Consider the following 21,783-nt stretch of genomic DNA (forward strand, 5'->3'; position numbering starts at 1 on the left):
TAAAGGTTCAATTCAATTCAATTCAATTCAATTTTATTTATATAGCGCCAAATCACAACAAAAGTCGCCTCAAGGCGCTTTATATTGTACAGTAGATAGCACAATAATAAATACAGAGAAAAACCCAACAATCATATGACCCCCTATGAGCAAGCACTTTGGCGACAGTGGGAAGGAAAAACTCCCTTTTAACAGGAAGAAACCTCCGGCAGAACCAGGCTCAGGGAGGGGCGGCCATCTGCTGCGACCGGTTGGGGTGAAAGAAGGAAAACAGGATGAAAGACATGCTGTGGAAGAGAGACAGAGATTAATAACAGATATGATTCGATGCAGAGAGGTCTATTAGCACATAGTGAGTGAGAAAGGTGACTGGAAGGGAAAAACTCAATGCATCATGGGAATCCCCGGCAGCCTACGTCTATTGCAGCATAACTAAGGGAGGATTCAGGGTCACCTGGTCCAGCCCTAACTATATGCTTTAGCAAAAAGGAAAGTTTTAAGCCTAATCTTGAAAGTAGAGATAGTGTCTGTCTCCCGAATCCAAACTGGAAGTTGGTTCCACAGAAGAGGGGCCTGAAAACTGAAGGCTCTGCCTCCCATTCTACTTTTAAATACTCTAGGAACAACAAGTAGGCCTGCAGTGCAAGAGCGAAGTGCTCTAATAGGGTGATATGGTACTACAAGGTCATTAAGATAAGATGGGGCCTGATTATTTAAGACCTTGTATGTGAGGAGCAGGATTTTGAAATCAATTCTGGATTTAACAGGAAGCCAATGAAGGGAAGCCAAAACAGGAGAAATATGCTCTCTCTTTCTAGTCCCTGTCAGTACTCTTGCTGCAGCATTTTGGATTAGCTGAAGGCTTCTCAGCGAGTTTTTAGGACTTCCTGATAATAGTGAATTACAGTAGTCCAGCCTGGAAGTAATAAATGCATGAACTAGTTTTTCAGCATCACTCTGAGACAGGATATTTCTAATTTTAGAGATGTTGCGCAAATGGAAGAAAGCAGTCTTACATATTTGTTTAATATGTGCATTGAAGGACATGTCCTGGTCAAAAATGACTCCAAGGTTTCTCACAGTGTTACTGGAGGCCAAGGTAATGCCATCCAGAGTAAGAATCTGCTTAGATACCATATTTCTAAGATTTTCAGGGCCGAGTACAATAACCTCAGTTTTATCTGAATTAAGAAGCAGAAAGTTAGCGGCCATCCAGGTCTTTATGTCTTTAAGACATTCCTGCAGTTTAACTAATTGGTGTGTGTTACCTGGCTTCATGGATAGATAGAGCTGCGTGTCATCTGCATAGCAGTGAAAATTTATGCTATGTCTTCTAATGATGTTGCCTAGGGGAAGCATGTATAATGTAAATAGAATTGGTCCTAGCACTGAACCCTGTGGAACACCATAATTGACCTTAGTGTCTGAAGAGGACTCTCCATTTACATGTACAAACTGGAGTCTATTAGATAGATATGATACAAACCACTGCAGTGCAGTACCTGTAATACCTACAGCATGTTCTAATCGCTCTAATAGGATATTATGGTCAACAGTATCGAACGCAGCACTGAGGTCTAGCAGGACAAGCACAGAGATGAGTCCACTGTCAGAGGCCATAAGAAGATCATTTGTAACCTTCACTAAAGCTGTTTCTGTGCTGTGATGAGCTCTGAAACCTGACTGAAACTCTTCAAATAAGCCATTCCTCTGCAGATGATCTGTTAGCTGTTTGACAACTACTCTTTCAAGGATTTTTGATATGAAAGGAAGGTTGGAGATTGGCCTATAATTAGCTAAGACAGCTGGGTCTAGAGATGGCTTTTTAAGTAAAGGTTTAACTACAGCCAGCTTGAAGGCCTGTGGTACATAGCCGATTATTAGAGATAGGTTGATCATATTTAAGATTGAAGCATTAATTAATGGCAGGACTTCTTTGAGCAGTTTTGTAGGAATGGGGTCTAAAAGACACGTTGATGGTTTGGAGGAATTAATTATTGAAGTTAACTCAGAAAGATCAATTGGAGAAAAAGAGTCTAACTTAACATCGATGGTACTAAGAGTAGCTGTAGATAATATTACATCTGTGGGATGATTATTGGTAATTTTTTCTCTAATGATAAAAATTTTATTTGTGAAGAAGTTCATGAAGTCATTACTAGTTAACGTTAAAGGGATGGTTGGCTCAGTAGAGCTCTGACTTTTTGTCAGCCTGGCTACAGTGCTGAAGAGAAACCTGGGGTTGTTCTTATTTTCTTCAATCAGTGACGAATAGTAAGATGTTCTGGCTTTGCGGAGGGCTTTCTTATAAAGCAGCAAACTATTTCTCCAGGCTAAATGATGATCCTCTAAATTTGTGACACGCCATTTCCTCTCCAGCTTACGAGTTATCTGCTTTAGGCTACGTGTTTGAGAATTATACCACGGAGTCAGGGACTTTGGATTTGAGGCCTTAGTTTTCACAGGAGCTACAGTATCCAGAGTCGTACGTAGTGAGGAGGTAAAATTATTAACAAGATAATCGACCTCTGTTGGAGTAGCGTTCAGATAGCTGCTCTGCTCTATGTTGGTACAGGGCATTGAAGATGATAACAGTGGGTGGATTATATTCTTAAACTTAGTTACAGCACTTTCAGAAAGACATCTACTTTGATAAAGTCTACTCTCCACTGCTGTGTAATCAATTATTGTAAATGTAAATGTTATCAGGAAATGATCAGACAGCAGAGGGTTTTCAGGAAACACTGTTAAATATTCAGTTTCTATGCCATACGTTAAAACAAGATCTAGAGTGTGATTAAAGTGGTGGGTGGGTTCTTTTACATTTTGAGAGAAGCCAATTGAGTCTAGTAACAGATTAAATGCGATGTTGAGGCTGTCATTTTTAGCATCTACATGGATGTTAAAATCACCCACAATAATTATTTTATCTGAGCTGAGCACTAAATCAGATAAAAAGTCTGAGAAATCAGAGAGAAACTCTGTGTAAGGCCCAGGTGGACGATAGATGATAACAAGTAAGACTGGTTTCTGAGTTTTACAGCTGGGGTGGACGAGGCTAAGCATCAGGCTTTCAAATGAATTAAAAGTCTGTCTTGGTCTTTCGTTAATTAATAGGCTGGTGTGAAAAATTGCTGCCACACCGCCCCTCGGCCTGTGCTTCGGGATTTCTGGTAGTTAGAATGACTCAGGGGTGTTGATTCATTTAAACTAACATACTCATCCTGCTGCAACCAGGTTTCTGTAAGGCAGAGTAAATCGATTTGTTGATCAATTATTAAGTCATGTACTAACAGAGACTTGGAGGAGAGAGACCTAATATTTAATAATCCACATTTCACTGTTTTACTCTTTGGTTCAGATGTGGATACTGTATTGTTCTTTCTTTGTGATTTTTTATGTTTAAGTTGTTTATTGCTGGTTTTTAGTTTGTTTTTTGTCTTTTTGGGAGCTGACACAGTCTCAATGGAGATGGGTTTTTGGGGGGGTAGCAGGAGGAGAGAAGCTGCAGAGAGGCGTGTAAGACTGCAACTCTGCTTCCTGGTCCCAACTCTGGATAGTCATATTTTGGGGGGTTTAATGAATTTGTCCATATTTCTAGAAATGAGAGCTGCTCCATCCAAAGTGGGATGGATGCCGTCTCTCCTAACAAGACCAGGTTTCCTCCAGAAGGTTTGCCAATTATCTATGAAGCCCACATCGTTTCTGGGACACCACTCAGACAGCCAGCAATTTAAGGAGAACATGCGGCTAAACATGTCACTCCTGGTCTGATTGGGGAGGGGACCAGAGAAAACTACAGAGTCCGACATTGTTTTTGCAAAGTTACACACCGATTCAATATTGATTTTAGTGACCTCCGATTGGCGTAACCGGGTGTCATTACTGCCGACGTGAATTATGATCTTACTGTATTTACGTTTACCCTTAGCCAGCAGTTTTAAATTTCCTTCAATGTCGCCTGCTCTGGCCCCTGGAAGACAATTGACTATGGTTGCCGGTGTCTCTAGCTTCACATGTCTGAGAACAGAATCACCAATTACCAGAGTTTGACCCCCGGCGGGTGTGTCGCCGAGTGGGGAAAAACGGTTAGACACATGAACAGGTTGGTGGTGTACCTGGGGCTTCAGTTTAAGACTATGCTTCCTCCTCACCGTCACCCAGCCGCCCTCTTTCCCCAGCTGCTTGGGGTCTGCCGGGGAACAGCTAGCGGGGCCTACGCTATCTTCGGCTGCACCAGCTACAGGGGCCTGGCTAGCTACGGGTGAATGAAGGGTGCGAAGCCGAGTCTCCAATTCAGTAATCCTGGCCTCCAGAGCTGCAAATATGCTACATTTATTACAGGTATCATTACTGCTAAAGGAGGCCGAGGAGTAACTAAACATCTGACACAATGAGCAGGAAAGTGCAGGAGGGACAGGTGAAGTAGCCATGGTGCTAACGAGTCGGCTACGAGCTAAGCTAAGCTAGCGAAACAGTAAAGAGACAGTGAGTGAATACTTTGGCTATAAATTAGGTAGTGAGTACACAGAAAGGGTGATTCAGATGAAGCACGTTAAGATTATACTATGAAAAAGGGATGTATCAAAAGATTTAAATTAAATTGCTAAGCAGAAAAGCTACTCAGAAACACCACTGTGTTTGAGCAGGAACAGGAAGTGATACTATACCACAGAGCGAGCGAACACTTGTGACATGCAAGTGGTATTTTTATTTTCTTTTGTTAGTAATTGTGCTAAAATGCATAATGTTAATGATAATGTTAATAGGAAGGTGTTTGCCAATCCAGTAATTTATTTTAGTGTTGATGGTTACTAACATTATGTTAAATTATTTACATTTATAATTGTTAATTTGATCTTGACATCTTAAGCAGAATGTTTTGTATTGCTCTCTTTCAAGATGGTAACCTGTGTGGAAAAAAAGCTATAAGGTCTCATTCCTATGCTGTCATTGAGTTGACAAAACACTGAAAAACTGACAATCCTTAACTGCTGATTTATATTTCAGTGAAGATGTAGTGTCACTTTGAAAGGTTACTAGTGGATACTGGCAACCATCGTGGAAGGGAACAATACAATTTGTTAAACAGCTTCGATTAAAGAAATGTGTATTTGATACTAGAACATAATATCAACTGGTTATACACCCAACAAAAGGGAATTTGGGTGGTTGTTACATTTACAAAAGTCTAACTTGTCATTTGAACAAAATAATGTCATGTTTGTAGGGTGAACGCAATTAAATCATGTTGGAGCTGCATGAAATTCAACAACTTTGTTTGTTCTCGTTCAGATGACATGATACAATCTAGGAAGAGTGGTTAGTTGCCTGCACTCATGACATTCACACGATCACACGGGATTCCACACCACAAAATCACTGGATTTATAAGAGGCAGACGACCATAAACACACCATGTGTATGCTGTTGCTATTTACTGTGCTTTAACCTGTCAAGGACGAAAACCTAAAGACAATTCTGCATCAAGCATTGCTTTGATTGACAGATCAGTGGCATGGTGGTCAGCGCTGTTGTCTCAGAGCAAGAAGGTCCTGGGTTCAAATCCATAATCTGGCGAAGTGTGCAATGGGTTTTCTCTGGTTTCCTCTACAGTTAAAAGTCATGCAGTGCAAGTAGTTGCTTGTCTCTATGTGATAGACTGGTGAGCTGTCTAGGATGTACCCTGCCCATATCACTTCTGGGTTATGCCATCCCCCCCTCAGCAGCCCAAATGACAATAAGAGGACTGATGGATTGGAAGTTGTTGTAAATCTGTTGGATTTTGGGGGGGTCATTATGTAATATGAAGACAACATGTACTACAGACATTAGTTACATTTGTTTATTCAACAAGATTACCATTGGTGTAACAAACAAATATTTTGCTAGTTAATGTAACAAGACTGACTTTTGATGTGCCAAAGTGTTTAAACAATATAACCTGAATTTAGATTAATTTAATTGGACTAACTTGGTACAAACATGTTGGTTGAATTAAAATTCACATTAATTGGATGTTCATGTTAATATTATGTTACACTTACAAACATATATCGTGTTGAAACAACACAATCAAGATGGATTAATATAACATGATTTGTTTAGATGGACTATAAGTGGCAAGATAAAATTACGTTCATCCAATGTATTATTTTTGTGAGTGTACGAAGATAACATGTAGTATTTAAGTGACCAAGTAGTGTTGGGTTGAAAGTTTCTGAATGGTGTTGGATTGAGGTGAGAAAATTATGAAGGATCAAATATTCCAAGGGCTGAAATTACTTCATCCAAACATGTTTCATTCACACTGTAGCAACACATAGTGCACAGTTTGATTGAATATGGATGGCTTGTGTTGATTTAACTAAATTTTTTAAGTTGCTGCCTAAGCAAAACATCTGTGTGCAACCAATGTCCATTATTGAATCAAGTAAATCTAACAACCTCTTTTTTTCAGTGTACTCTGGTTTCCTCCAACAAGCTAAAAACACACATCGGATTAGCTTAATTGGTGATCTAAATTGACATTAGGTGTGACTATGAATGTTAATGGATTTCTGTCTCTGTGTGTTACACCTGCAGGGTGCACACGGCCTCTTGTCCTGTGACAGGTGGAATAGGCCAGACCATCTTAATGCTGTTGGACACATTCTTCTGCCATAATGAAGCATTGTGGCAGAGGATTCACACTTATTAATACCAGGAGTCATTTTTAGAAAATTTGAGAAGCATGCTATGGCAGAGGATTCAGCTGCATGAATCCCATGATCCTTGTTGCCATCACGCTAAGTCACTCAGTTACATGGACAGCAAGTAATGTAAAAATTCTTGAAATCAGCAGCTGATGAGAAAAGAACAGAGAACCTGAATGTGAGCTGAGGACAATGTTTTCCAATGTAAAAGTTGTTAAGGCGGATTTCTGCAGGCCATTACTGCCGTCGTGGTTCCTTGCCACTTAACTGCATATATATTGACTTTGAAGAATTCATATTCATCTATTGATGCTCCAGTAACCCAGGGAGGGAAATGCAATCAAGTGGCTTTACTGCTGAGTTATTTACCTGCATTTTAATTCATGTTTGAGGAACACAGCAGAGGTTCTTGCTGCACCTGGTTACACACACACACACACACACAGACACACATCTCTACTTGCTCCTATTTGGTGCACTACCGTGTCACCGTGAGGATCGATATGCCTCGGTAATGGCTGCCTGGAGAGTGGTGCAGTTGAATGACAGTTCTGGGACCGTGGCTGAGTGATGGAGCACTATTGCCAGCTTAATTAACTTTTAGTCAAGTCTCCAACAATGTTCAGCACCTCACCACCCTCTGCCGCCTCCCCTCTGCATCACTCCTCTCCACCTCCACCATCCCATAAGCATAAACAAGGTGCCAATTAAAAGGCTGCCTGCACATCCACACCTCTTTGTTTGACACACAGCTCTCTAAATAAGCATTCATCTTGGTATCTATCAGACTTGTTTATTGGATTATACTTTATTGCTCAAACAATTTTGCTAATGAAAGAAGGTTTTTCCCTTCTATAAAAGGAATTTTACATGGCAGACTTTACTTACTGTAGAGCTTTGTATGGAGACATTTACTGCATCTCGGTAACTGCAGATTACTACTAAAGAATTCAATTTTCCCCCTGTCAGTCCACATTTAACTCAAAACCTAATTTGCTTGCCTTGTTGTAAGGAGGATCAATAGGTTGAATAGTGAAAGTGGTACTGTTGGGTGAGGGGGGAATTTCAAGAAAGTTTTACTGAATGGTTTGAGTCTGCATGCACATGTCAGGGAAGGGCACCCACGCTCCACACCTCCACAATGTGTGTTTTTTCCCTGATGGAGCACAACAGCAACGCACAAAGGTACGAGAATTCAGCTTAGCTAGCAGAGACCAAACTGTTTGCGGATGCAAGTCAGTGTTTCAAAAGTTTCAAGCGGTAGACTGCCAGTATTGATTCTAACTCAGTAAGCAGCATAGAGCTACGATACAGCTACAATGCAACAGGAGTCAGTCTAAAGTTTTGCAACATTTTACATTGTATTAGGGAAATGTGTTAGAGGAAAGGTGTAATGCAAACCTTCAGCCTGAACAATACATTGGCTTCTATAATAAAATAAATTACACGACTGATGGTGTAATCCTGAAACTGTGAAACATCTAAATGACAGTCGGGAGAACAACAATGCAGAAGTCAGAAGGAATTATGAGGCACAGTGACGTTCTAATATAAATTTCCTACCACAGCTAAATAAGTCACTCTCAAATAACAGTTGCCAGCACAACAAAGTAGCAAGCACCGAAAATGGCTGACAATACCCTCACAACTATGCTCTGTGAACCTCTGTAAATTTTAAATCACATTCAAATTTTACCAGGAGTAACTTCCTAATTTTCCCTTATTCGGTTGATGAAGTGCTTAAACATGCTTCCCGAAAGACAAGGATCAAAAAAGAAATATGAGGGAAATAATTTCATGTGTTGGGCACAGACTGGGAACTTCAATTTAATTCAGTTCAGTTCAGTTTCATTTAAATCAAGTCCCCCCAAGTTGCTTTATATTGTAGGGTAAAGGCCCTAAAATTGTATATAGAAAACCCCATCAATTAGACAACCACCTATCAGCAAACAGGTGACAGTGGGAAGGAAAAACTCCATTTTGACAGGAAGAACTGGCAGAACTAGACTCAGGTTGAAGCAACCATTTGCTATGTGACCAGTTGGGGCTGATGGGAAAAAAAGAGAGATAAAGGAAAATGAGGAATGCTTCCATCTTCTGTTTACAGCAGAAAAAAAAAAACTTTTGTGTTTCTGTTTTGCAGGAAGAGTGTCCCGGTTACCAGTGTGCTTGTTTTAGGTTTGTGTTTATCTGGACTAAATATACAAGGATTGTTTTTCCCTTTTGAAACACATTTCACTGGCTGTAGGAGAGCTGAGTCATCACCCTATGCCAGTGTTGCCAGTCCCACTAGATTACACAGAGACAGACTGTGCAAACAACGTGATCAGGGGGACTGTGTGATCACCTTCAGGCTCGTGCTGAATAGTTGCTCCATAATAGCTTATTTTCTGCAGTCTTTATCTGACTGGCTGACTGACAATGACTGAGTGATGCAGTCACAGTTAAACTGTAATGGTAACTATTGTGCTTTAACTTCACTTTCACTAAAATGCAGATAGAGCACAAATGAAAACACAAGGAAGGAGAGGTTAAGAAACGTTCTAATGTACCTTTACTGCTTCATCATGCTGGTCCTTTCAACACTAAAGTAGAGCTGCAACCTGAGCAGTTGGTGAGTGAAACATCTGTTCTCATTAACTTCAAAATGATCGATTATTCTGGTGTTTACCAGCTCTTTGTTTATTTCAGTTCTATTTGAACCTTTTGAGTAAACCTTGTATTGCAGCGCACGTCTGTAGCTGGGTACTGTCGATCCACGCATACTAGCGGATTATTGTTACTGTTGGAGCAGAAAAGCTGTTTGATAGACAACAAATGAACACGAAACAATCTTAACACGGAAACTGCCCTTTTTTCATTTTTGGTTAGACAACACAGCATTTTAATAGTCACACCTGTGAAACCTGTGAACCAAACATTTCACTGAGAAATTAATAAATACATTAAATAACAATTAAAATATATGATTAATTGCCATTAGATATATAGTAGTTGGACTCCACCTCTTTCCATTACTGCAAAATAATTAAAAAGAATATTTTTTGTTAATCAAGAGTAAAAATGATCTAATGACATAATAAAGAAAAAATAAATAAAATTACAAATAAATACTTTTAACACTTTCACTGAAGGACTTTTAACTTGGTTTCTAAGTACTTTTACTTAAGTAAATAGTTATTCGACTAAATAGTTTTTCTAATGCTGGTTAGTGTGGTGTCATCTGAGATTATACTGGTATAAATTGTAAATTCAAAATGGCTTTATCGGAAGGGTCCCTTAAGAATGTGCCACGCCCTTTGTAAGAGTGTATGCCAGGATGGAGTGGGCTGCTCTCATCCATTGACAGATACTAATTTCCTAGTCTGGCATCAACAGGGTCCACTCTTTGCTTTATGGACCATCCTGTTATCCTTCTACCTCAGTTTGACATCTTGCATTGATTTCACGCCTCACTTGTAGACTCCAGTGGTGTCCTCATGATTGTCCACAGGGTAATCTAAGATGAGTGTCACCTGGTGGAAACTGGACACTGACAGTAGCACAGTCACAGTCAGTTTCACACACCAGACTTGTACGTATGGATTGAAATGTTGGTTTCCAATTTTGCACAACCCCTAATTTCCCCTTGAAGAACACACATATAGTTTGATACTTAAAGCCTCAATAGTTATGTCATTGAAACAAAACAAAAAAGCAAGCTTCAAATAAACTGGAACTCTATTCTTGTGTGTGTGTTTGTGTCTTCTTTGTTTTTTCATTGTGAAATTTGTGTTATTATCATTATTTTGACCCTATAAGTTGTAGGTTTTGTTGTATTACAGTGGAATCACAACAAGATACTTGTTTTTAATCACTGTTTTTACTGTGATAAAAAATGACTAGTTAAAACTGACAGAGTAATTTCTAAATGTTTTAATAAATCAAAGTGTGTGTTACTAAATAAAACACAGATGAAGAACGTGAGCATGAAATTGTAACAAGATGAACATTTTAAAAGATTATACTTAAAACAACATGAAAGACTTACCTTTGCAACATCCTTGTTTCAGATAAAGTTTGAGTTCTTACTGTGAAACTGTTTTGCTTTTTTTTATTATCAAGGTGGCTGTGGCACAATAAACCCAGATAAACTTCTAATCCAGCAACTCTTATGTGTAACTTTATTTCTATAAAATATAAATTGCTGTAGAAATATGTGTGCAAAGGTGAATGTGACTTTGTAGGAGTGAAAACGCTTTGACATGTGCTCTTTTGTCCAGTTGCAATACTCTCCAATTAAACACACACCAGACAAATAACCCAATCCGATCAGACCTTGAACCATGTTTCTTTTCTGTCTCGCCCATTTTTTTATTTAGAAAATACTGTGATATTTTATTAAAAATGTTGCAGAAAAACTTTATACAAGTGTCCAGAAATATGCGTAGTATTACCGAAGGCAAAACTGCAAATAAATACAAGACTAACTACTAAATAAGGATTTTCAACTCTATATTAAAACCCTCGTTAGCTCGACTGGTTTATAGACCAAATGAATATATATTTAATAGAATTTACAAATGTAGCTTAAAATCTTCTGCCTCTTTTTTCATAATAGGATGCAAAATGGAAAGAGTTATGACTACTCGTGTTGTAATTTCATAATAATAATTAGCATCATTAATATTTACACTCATTCACTTTTTTGTAACCCAAAATATCACAATCCTGGCACAATACTTTACATATTGCTAGCATATGACAATTTAAAATATCTAACATATATTTCTTTACAAACATATCCAACTAATATTAATACAAAAAAATCACTGCCTTTTTATTTCTAAATAATACAGTGCTGGTCACATCGTAAGCACGGGCAGTGCTGAGATTGCGAGACAGAAAACTGCTGGAAGCATAACAAGTGACAGCAGGTGATGGAGAGAGTCAGTCCATATTGTCAGACAGTAGATGTCTGAAAATGCAGAGTAAAGCTCGTTCTGGACATGCAGTATCTAAAACGTGGACACGAAGCAATACACGAGACAGTACTGTATGTGGTGACCTGCAAACCCGCAGTGTGCAACTCTCTGAGTGTGGGATTGTGATCGCAAGTTGGCCATTGTGCGAAAACGAATGAAACTCAAGTCGTAACAGGAAGAAAGAATGACAGATGTTTAGGTATATTTACACAAACCTCAACATAAAGCACAAGCAAAATAAAAATAAAAACAATAGTTTCAGGAGCAATTTTAATATTGTTTTTCTTCTTTAAAACTTTTTGTATTTCCACTCATATCTATATACCTTTTTTCGTGTTCTTTTTATACAAAGTTTTCATAAATACATTTCATGTGCCCAAGTCAGGTGCATGGAGGATCATGAAAAGATGGTGTTCCATTGTTGCTTTTCACCAACTGTTGTCTTTGTCTGTCAACATAGAAACTGCTCTCTTTGTTGTGTGAGATTATATAACAGTCATCCACTGGTTGCCCTTTCTTTTGGTAACACTCCTCAAAAACCTTCGTGACAATTTGCTCCAAACAGAGTTATTACTGTAATAACATTCATTTTGAATAGTTTTGTGAGTTTATGATCAGTTTATATTGTATATATTTTTCAAGAAGGCTTGGTAGCAAAATAACATCTGCTGAATAACTTATATTCTCCTCGTGTGGGTAGTTGTTAATCCAGAGGGAACCTGGCACAGTCCTGTCCCAGCTGAGCTATACCCGTGTGGTGGAGTGGCCGTGGGGCAAGTTGGTACTGTTCTGGCTGCCACCAAAAGTGTTGAAATTGTGCAGAGGCTGCATGCCAGCCAGGGAATTGGGGATCATGGTGATGGTGCTGGGAGTCATCAGGGGTATATCATCAGGTGACCTGCGGAGAGTCAGTGTGTAGTCTGGTGGGCAGGTGAGCCGCAGCGTGTCGTGGGCCTGAAGCGAGTCGCACTCGTGGTGGTGCTCGTGTTCCAGCTGTTGCTGCTTCATCTGTAGAGACATCAGTTCCTCACTCTGCAGATGGGCTACGTCGTTGGCAGTAGATGGAGTATTGGTCGGAGCAGAGTTGTGCTGCGGGGTGGGGACGCGCTGGTTGGACTCGTGGCGACGTTTGTCTTTCTTGTAGTAGAGCGCAGCAAAGGCGAGGATGTTCAGAAATAGCAGCGATGCTCCCACAGCAATCGTGACGCTGAGCTCGGTGGAGTAGTCCCGTTTGGTCTCAATCACCACAGTTGACTCATCAGTCAGGTCCCCGCTCTTGCGCTGGTTGGTTGTTTGCTTGGTGTTGGCGGAAGGAACTCCCGGGTGGCGTGTGGTGGAGGGCCAGTTGTTTTTACCCGGGAATCGTTTGGTATAAGGATAAGGTGTAGTGTCCTGTGGAGGTATCTTAGTAGTAGTGGATACATATTGAAAAAATTCATTAATGTTGTGAAGGTGTGGAACCAGTTCGAGCCAGAACGCAACCTTGGTAGCTCGGTAGTGGTCTCGGACTCGAGGTTTGAGGCCAATGTGAAGGTAGAGCTGGTCCTTGGGGTTGTACTTTGTCCACGCTACCTCCTCGAAGCGGTTAGGCTTTGTGTGGATGAATTTTGTATCCTGTGGAACTGGCTGATTTGGATCCCTGAAAGAGAAAAACAGAAGAGATAAAACCCTTTTCAATCAACATGCCAAGGATTTCTGGACAGGTAATTATTACTACATTACTGTATTTCTAATTCACTTTGACAAAGGAAATATACATCTGTGAAAAAAGCTAAATATCACATTCATTACCATTTAAAACACAGTGAACACAAAGTAACAAAGTGGGTTTTTCTGACTTTGAATTACCTCTTCCTAAAATAGTTTTAAAGCAATGTGATAATACAATTCAACAATGTAAGAGTCTATTAGATTCAGTTAGCACGAATTTGTGACACTTCTAGATGAGTCATTAGCCCCAGACCCCAAAGTCTTTCATCTGTTTTCATCTGTTTGCTCCTTCTTTTCAAAGCTAATGTGTTTGGAGGTGACTCTGAATTTGAATGCACAAGCTGACAAAGTCTTCTGTGTCCTTATACACCAATGACACATTTCCATGTGTGTTGTCACATTTTCTTAATATTCAGTGTTACTCAGTGCACTTTTTTGGTAGCTTGAGAAAGAGCTACCTCTCCAGTGACTTTGTGAGAATGATTTCATTAACTCTGAAGAATTGTGGGGGAGTGAAAGCTATACAAGAACCTTGGAGCTGACACGCAGATCGTGGGTTGTTGTCTATCTCAGTACTCAAGAGGAACAGCTCACACATTGCATTTTAAGATGCAACAAGAAGCACTGTTTGTGATGTATTTTGTGATTACAGACAGATGTGTTGTGTACAGTCAGTTTATGGCTGCCTGAATGAATGTGTTAGAAAATATCCGGTCTCTTGACTTTCTGTTCATTACTTGGTGATTTGCAGTCCAGTTCTTTTCAGTGCCTCGAATCCTTAGAATCAGTTCCTTTTAAAATTATTATTATTATTGTTATTATTATTACTGTGAATCTTTCAACGCTTAAGTGGAGCCGAAACTGAAACATGGCCAGAGTATAGTACTGCATATTGCTCTTTATGCACTGCTGCCCTCTCAAACTGACAAAAATGCAAAATTCACTTAATAGTTATGAAAGACATTTATAATGCTATTAAGGCCAAGTTTAGCCTAAGAGCATATGTATAATTCCTACTTTCAGCAATTAAAGATCGTATTTTAAGGGGAAATGTTCATGATTAGCTCGCTGTGTGTGTTTGTGTGTGTGTCAGATGGTGGATTCAAATCCAGCACCTTTTTGCTGTGAGGCAACAGTACGTATTGTTATTATTATTATTACTAGAGAACTGCTGCCCCTGACACTCCATCCATCCAGTTATTCCACATATCCAGAGCTGAGTCACAGGAGCAGCAGCCTAAGGAGAGAAGCCCAGACCTCCCTCTTCCTAGCAGCCTCCTCCAGCCTTTCTGGTGGAACATCAGAAACCAGGCCAGCCAAGAGATATAATCTCTCCAGGACGTCTTGTGTCTGCCCCAGTGCCTCCTTCCGATGGGACATGCCTGGAACACCTCACCCAGGAGGCATCCTTGTCAGATGCTCAAACCACCTAAACTGGCTCCTTTCGATGTGGCTCTACTCTGAGTCCCTCCCGGATGGCCAAGCTCCTCACTCTCCAAGGCAGAGGCAAGCCAACCTTTGGAGAAAGCTCATTTACGCCGCCTGTATCTGCGATCTCGTTCTTACAGTCACTACCCATAGCTCATAACCAGAAACGTAGATCAACTGGTAAATTGAGAACTTCACTTTTACTCTCAGCTCTCTCTTCACCGCAAAGCACTGGTATGTCTAATGGCTTAAATCTACTGCCGAGTCTGTTTATTGGTGTTTATTATTCCTAAAGTATCTTATCTAAGCTCGAAACATGACCGTGTCCAATGAAATAAAGTCTTAAGGGAGAAAAAGCTGACCCAAGAGTTCCACAATCACAGTTTCCGATGGTTTATTCCATATATTATCAAAGAATTCACAAAAATACACACACACCTACACACACACACACACACACACACACACACACACACACTTGTGTGTGTACCTTCACATACATCAGAATATATATGGAGCTTAGTAAAACTGGCTAGATATTGGAGAACTGGAGAATCAAACTAAATTATAATGTTATATTGTTATTAAATTGCTGGTCTTTAAGGTTAAGCAGATGTATTCATTTTGTAATCCTTTAAATGTTTATTAAACCCTGTTTTTTGTAAGTAGTCTGGGGTGGCTATAGCTCAGAGTGGGTCATCTGCTAATTGGAAGGTTGGTACTTTGATTCCTCCAGTCTGGATACCAAATATCCTTGGGCAAGATACTAACCCCATGTTGCTTTCCAATGCATCCCTCAGAGTATGAATATGTGTGAATGTTAGATAGAAAGCACTTACATATAAAGAGCACAGAAAGAGATTGCTCAGATAGAGTAGAAAAGAGCTGTATAAAAACCAGTCCATTTACCATTTTACTCTATGTGATTGTATTCTTTCCAAAGTATTTACATAGTAACAAAAAAATAAATATACCAGTATAATGTACCAAATAAATAAACAGCTAAACAAATACATTAGTGTAGACATTTATGGGATGGAAATTGTATTTTCTAATATTTCACATATCTGGTATACAGAACTCACAGCCACAGCTTTACTACACTGAGCAATCTCTTCTGGCCTTGGAAGCTTTGCAGGTTGGATAAAACTCTCACTCAAATAGCCTTATTTTGCTACAGAGATTAGAAAATGCCGTATGTAATAAAGGTACTGCACTGCGATGGTTTGAATCTATCTAATAGACTCCAATTTGTTCATGTAAATGAGGAGTCCTCTTCACACAGGTCTAATTGTGGTGTTACAGGTATTTGTGTTATACCCTGAACAGGTCGTCAGTCAGTCGCAAGGCTAGAGACAAACAACCATTTGCACTCAGATTCACACCTATGGGGACTTTAGAGTTACCAATTAACCTAACCCCACTATCTGCATGTCTTTGGACTGTGGGAGGAAGCCGAGTACCCGGAGAGAACCCACAGAAACACAGGGAGAATGTGCAAACTCCACACAGAAAGGACCGAACCAGTTGGTGGAACCACCACCACTGGAAACAGTGCTAACCACCATGCCACCATGCTACCGGCAGGCCCTAACTATATGCTTTAGCAAAAAGGAAAGTTTGAAGCCTAATCTTAAAAGTAGAGATAGTGTCTGTCTCCTGAATCCAAACTGGAAGCTGGTTCCACAGAAGAGGGGCCTGAAAACTGAAGGCTCTGCCTCCCATTCTACTTTTAAATACTCTAGGAACAACAAGTAGGCCTGCAGTGTGTTTCCAGTCCCTCTTCTGTGGAACCAGCTCCCAGTTTGAATTCATTAGACAGACGCTTTCTCTACCTTCAAGATTAGACGAAAAACTTTGCAATTTGGTAAAGCTTATAGTCAGGGCTGGTGATTCTGAAAAATCCATTGGTAATGCTGAAATAGGCTTAGGCTGCTGGGGGCTTCCCATGATGCACTGAGTGTTTCTTCGCTTCACTCACCTCTTTTCACTCTTTATTTGTTTATACACCACTCTGCATTTATTCATTAGTTACTATTAAACTCTGCTTCTCTTCCACAGTATGTCTTTTGTCCTGTCTCTCTCTGCTCTCTTCTTTTCCCCTCCCCCACCTCAGCTGCAGATGGCTGCCCCTCCCTAAGTCTAATTCTGACAGAGGTTTCTTCCTGTTGTTAGGGAGTTTTTCTTTCCAGCTGTCACCAAGTGCTTACTCTGTATTATTGTAGTGTCTTTAGTTTAAAATAGAAAAATGACTTGATGTGTTTAGAAGTAAAACACACACAAAATGAGACCCCAGCTGACAAAAAGGCTCAAAACCAGAACTTTCTTTCTATGTAGCCAACACAATGCAACGTTGCTTTCTGCATGTCTTTAAGAACTTTCACAAAAATGAAGACTCAGGGTATCCTACAGTTGTATGCATCTGCTAAGCAGTCTACTTTGTACTTACATCCATATCTGTCCAGACCAAATAATTCAAATAATATTCAAATAATTGTTCACCATCTTCTGTTGTTGAATAACAGAGCTGAATTACAAGCAGATTTTCTACCTTGTGTGGAAGACATGATTTTGTATTGAAGTTTGACCTTTTACCTTTGAGCGAGTGAGTGCCAAATTTGAAGAACCTCCTATAAAATGTTAAGGAGAGATATCATTTATAGGCATGCTCATGGATGGGTGTCTGATTATGTAAACCCAAGTTTCATTTCAAATAAGGAAAAAAAGTCTGGAATTCAGATGGATACATACAGAAAACAAACAGAACCAACAAAAACCTGACCCCAGCATCAGTGGCATTCATACCTAAACACTTCACAGTATTAATGCTTTCTATATTCTAACAGGTAATGTAGGCCATAGAAAATATTTCTATAGAATTTCCAGTTCAAAGACATGAGTGTAATATGTTCACAGCACCACCTGTGCCATTTCATAAACTTGTCCTCTCATTAAAAAGGTTGATCACAGCAACGCTGCGAGGCTTGCCCTCCAACTGGTGTTTACATATGGACTCATACATTAGGAGTTGCTAGCAGGTGGCGGGGTTTCACTTAAGGCCTGTCATCTCAGCACTAACATATGCTGGAACAATATGCCATCCCCTACCACTGAATCAGCTTTAAGAAATGACAATGTTTGAGGTCCTCCATGCTTATTGAACAGCAAAATATATGCTCCGCTTGCATGTTTCCATCAAGCATCCCATCTGATGGAAACAGCGACTCTTGCTGTAAGTCTGATTCCTAAATCTGTGTTCCTTTCCATAAAGCAGGTGTTTTAAGGCAGAAAATTCACAGCTGCAATGCAATGTCACTACAGAGGTGCAACAGATACTTTCAGTGTTACTTTGTCCCAGCTTTAAATATCTATGAATAAAGCAGTATATTAAAAAAATATAAAAAATGTATAGAATGTTTCAGTCCTGTTTTAATCTGAGTTACAGTGATGGGGAATGAGGTAGAGGGCAAATACTTTACTTTAGGAGAGGTTAATCAGCAAATGATGATATTATGAAGTGAACACAGTCTAAAACATTACTTAAGATTGCAGTTGCAATGCAGCTTTTATGATATCACTTCATGAAAAATGGGAAATATATGGCACTCATAAAACTCATAAAAGACAAAGAGAGAAAGTGAGAAAGCATTTAAAACAGTGAAGGCTGACATACTGCTGATTCTTCCACTTTCTAAATCAGTTGTGGAGACTTCAATATTGAAATCACTCTAGGACTGAACAGAGAGAGACTCAACTTTTATTCGTCTGCCTGAAAAACATTCACTGTTTCAAAGGGAATGTGCTCTGATGTTGCGGCTCTTTGAAATGACTGTTTTCAGTTCAGCAGCAGATTCAGTCAGTCCAATCAGCAGCAACACAGATGTAATGGGCCTGTAATGACTTTTCTCCTTTCCCTACATACATGTCTGTGAAGATTCTCAGTCATCCAGGTCATTGTGTCACCACCATCTTTGAACAGAGGGCGGGGCTTACGACACCAACTGTCTGCCATCTATGATGCAGTTCTGAGATCCTTCCCAGACACCTTAGCGCCCATTCACATCCTGGGCCATCTGACCTCAGTACACTCTAAAAAGTAATTCAGAGGCTTAGTAAATATCACTATAAGTATAAGTTAGATGAGCCTGATAAAATCTATGAATATCCTTTTAGTAATTATTTGAGTTTGATAAATTGAAACAAATGTCTATAAATTAATATTTTTGTTTAAAATTGAATCAAAATATTTGAGAAATAGTTATCTATACTCATCAGTATCTTGTACAAAAATCATTAATTATTCAAATCAATATTATTTATTGCCAGCAACTACAACTTAAAAGTGTAAGTAAAGCACGATAACGTAGAGCAGGGGTCGGCAACCCTGGGCACGCGTGCCACAGCTGGCACGCGAAGGGTTAACTGATGGCATAGCTGGACTGGCCATTGGGCATACCGGGCCTTTGCCCAGTGTGCCGATGGTGATGTTTCGTTTTTATGGGCCGATGATTTTTTTTTTTTTTTTTTTTGTAATGGTATAAACAGTGAAAGGTGGTGGATTGGCCGGATGCTGGCAGATGTGTAAAAATAACTCAGTTGTTTGGTGGTGGCTTCCACAGAGGCCAGCAGGTGGATGAGGGAAAGGGGAGGCAGGAGGATGAGTGTCAGGTGAACTGAACTTCAGGTAAGAAGTTATGACCTGCAGTCTATCTGGGTCAGATATAAACCAAGTTTAGGTGGAGTTTATTTTCGTTGTCCTGACTTTTTACAGTCAGTTACAATAACTCGTACTGTGTACTAGCTAGCATGACGGAGCTTCTATACAGCCCGGGTGGGTGCTATGATGTTACTGATAGTGAACTTTATTTTATTCATAAGGTTAGTTAGTAGAGTTGCCACCCCTTAAAAAACAGAATCGTCCTGTATTCAGAGAAAATATTACGCGTTTCGTATTGAGCTGAAAAGGAACACAGTTTGTCCCGGACTTCAGCTAGAATGGAAAAAAGACACAAAGCTGGAGTTATTCTGCGTCTTTATGCTGTCAGCTGACTCTTCATCTCTCATTCAATCACGAAACTGATCAATGATCAGCTGATCGGCTTTTCTCTCTTGTTTGTTTATCGCCCACTTTGCACCAGAAAGAGGAAACCAGCGGATGTCACGCTAAACAACAGCAGCACGTTTAAGCTTGATCAGCTGTTGTTAGAATTTATTTAATATTAATTTCTAGTATCAGCTGATGTTTGCTGGAGTCACAGCTGTAAAGCTGCTGGTCATGATGTCGGTTTGGATATGTGGTGAGAGGGAAAGATGAAGATGAAACGAGGAGATGTCCTTACTGAATCATCAGAGCTGAACAGGTGATGGAGAAACAGGTTTACCTTTTAGGTGACATGAATGAGTTGAAGGGAAGTTATGAACTGTTTCTGAGAGACAAATAACACCAGGATCCTTTTCTAAGTAGCTGACAGCTGGTAACTGTGCAGGGGCGGATCTAGCAAAGTGTTGCCAGGGGGCCAGGTAGGGCATTAACAGGGAAAGGGGGGGACAAGGAAATACTTTTCTTTCTTATTATGTGTGCCTATGCCAAGAGGCACACATATTACTATTCCTCGGATTTATTATTCTTATTGTGTGGATGCCCTAAAAGGGCTTCCACACTATTGAGTTCCTGTTTCTCTTTATTCTTTATTGTGTGGATGCTTTAGGCATCCACACTATTGAGTTCCTGTTTCTCTTTATTCTTTATACTTTATTATTCTAGTTGCCACTTTTTGCACTTTTTTTGGCACTTTTCTACTTCCACAATTTTCAGCCGATTTTCACCGTTCAAATTTTAAACTATTCTGCTATTTCTGCTAATGATGGCTATGACTTTTGGTATTTGTAACTGTTATACTTTTTAAAATATTAAGCTTTTTTCCTTTAATTTGTCCCATTGAAATGAATGGGAAACTTCCGCAATTCTGCTAAAACTTGCTTGTTTTTGAAACTTAACTACTTTTTCCTACTTTCACGTAGAACAACCATTCAAAGTTTAAAATGTTCACAAATTATTGGGCTATTCATGAATGATTCAGCTTTTTCATATCTGTTACAGTTTTACTTTTATCCCTCTTAAAGTTTTCAGTTGCAAAATTGTGATTTTTCAGAAAATACATGCGTTGTTATGGTTGCTATGCACTTGGCTTCCAGTGTGCCACTGTAGGTTTCGCAGTCTTCTCTTCATGTCCGAACAACTTCTTGCTACTTGCTCAATTTTCACTCAACTTCCACAAATTATACATCAAAACGTAGGTATTTTTGCTGGCTTTCAGAAAATGTCACCATCATTGTTGTGAGATTTATAGAATTTTGGCAAATCTCCTCAGACCAACACGAAGTCGGAAAACTCTCCATAGAAAGTCAATGGAGAGTTTGTTCAAAATCACCGCTGGATTTCTGTAATGAGAGGCATATTCGAATCGTCATATCTCCTTAACGAAGCGAAGTTAAAACATGAGGCTTGTCCCAGTATATCTTCAGACACTCCTGACGCTCACAATTCAAGAATTTCTTTCTCACCTATTACCGTTCTGAGATGAGTTACACTTGTTTGAGGGTAGGAAATTCGTCCTTCGCTCAGATTTCTTCAGATTTCAAACTCTGGAAATGAACCACTTTTTTCTCTCGTCATATCTTTTTGATGGATTTCCACAGAGACCTGAAAATTTCCATGACTGTTCACCAAAGCCTGCTGTCTCTTACGGTGAAAGAATGATATTGATACTCCAAATAGATTTAGAGTTAGAAAGCGTTGTTTGAGGGCAAGTCAAGGCAGTTTTTGCTTTGCTCTACTCAGTTATGGTGCATTAGAAGTCAAATATCTTTAATAATTCATATTTTAATGATAAATTGTCAACACTTTAAGATTCCCCCATCTCTTCTGAACAAAATGGTGTAAGAATGACCGTTCTAGCCCCTACGGTTAGGAAATTATGGTCATT

At 39.5% G+C, this 21,783-nt stretch overlaps 1 protein-coding gene across 1 annotated transcript in view; it reads right to left on the bottom strand.

Moving 5' to 3' along the window:
- Positions 1 to 11,016: 11,016 nt before the first annotated feature.
- The window catches only part of nlgn4xa (neuroligin 4 X-linked a), a 159,046-nt gene continuing 148,279 nt past the window's right edge, over positions 11,017 to 21,783 (bottom strand). Inside the window, exon 6 of the mRNA XM_003454715.5 lies at positions 11,017 to 13,298. Coding sequence (XP_003454763.2) covers positions 12,404 to 13,298 — 895 coding nt within the window. The 3' untranslated portion in view covers positions 11,017 to 12,403. The remainder of the gene's footprint in view (positions 13,299 to 21,783) is intronic.

The sequence above is a fragment of the Oreochromis niloticus genome, linkage group LG23 (assembly GCF_001858045.2).
Source record: "Oreochromis niloticus isolate F11D_XX linkage group LG23, O_niloticus_UMD_NMBU, whole genome shotgun sequence".
Classification (NCBI taxonomy): Eukaryota; Metazoa; Chordata; class Actinopteri; order Cichliformes; family Cichlidae; genus Oreochromis; species Oreochromis niloticus.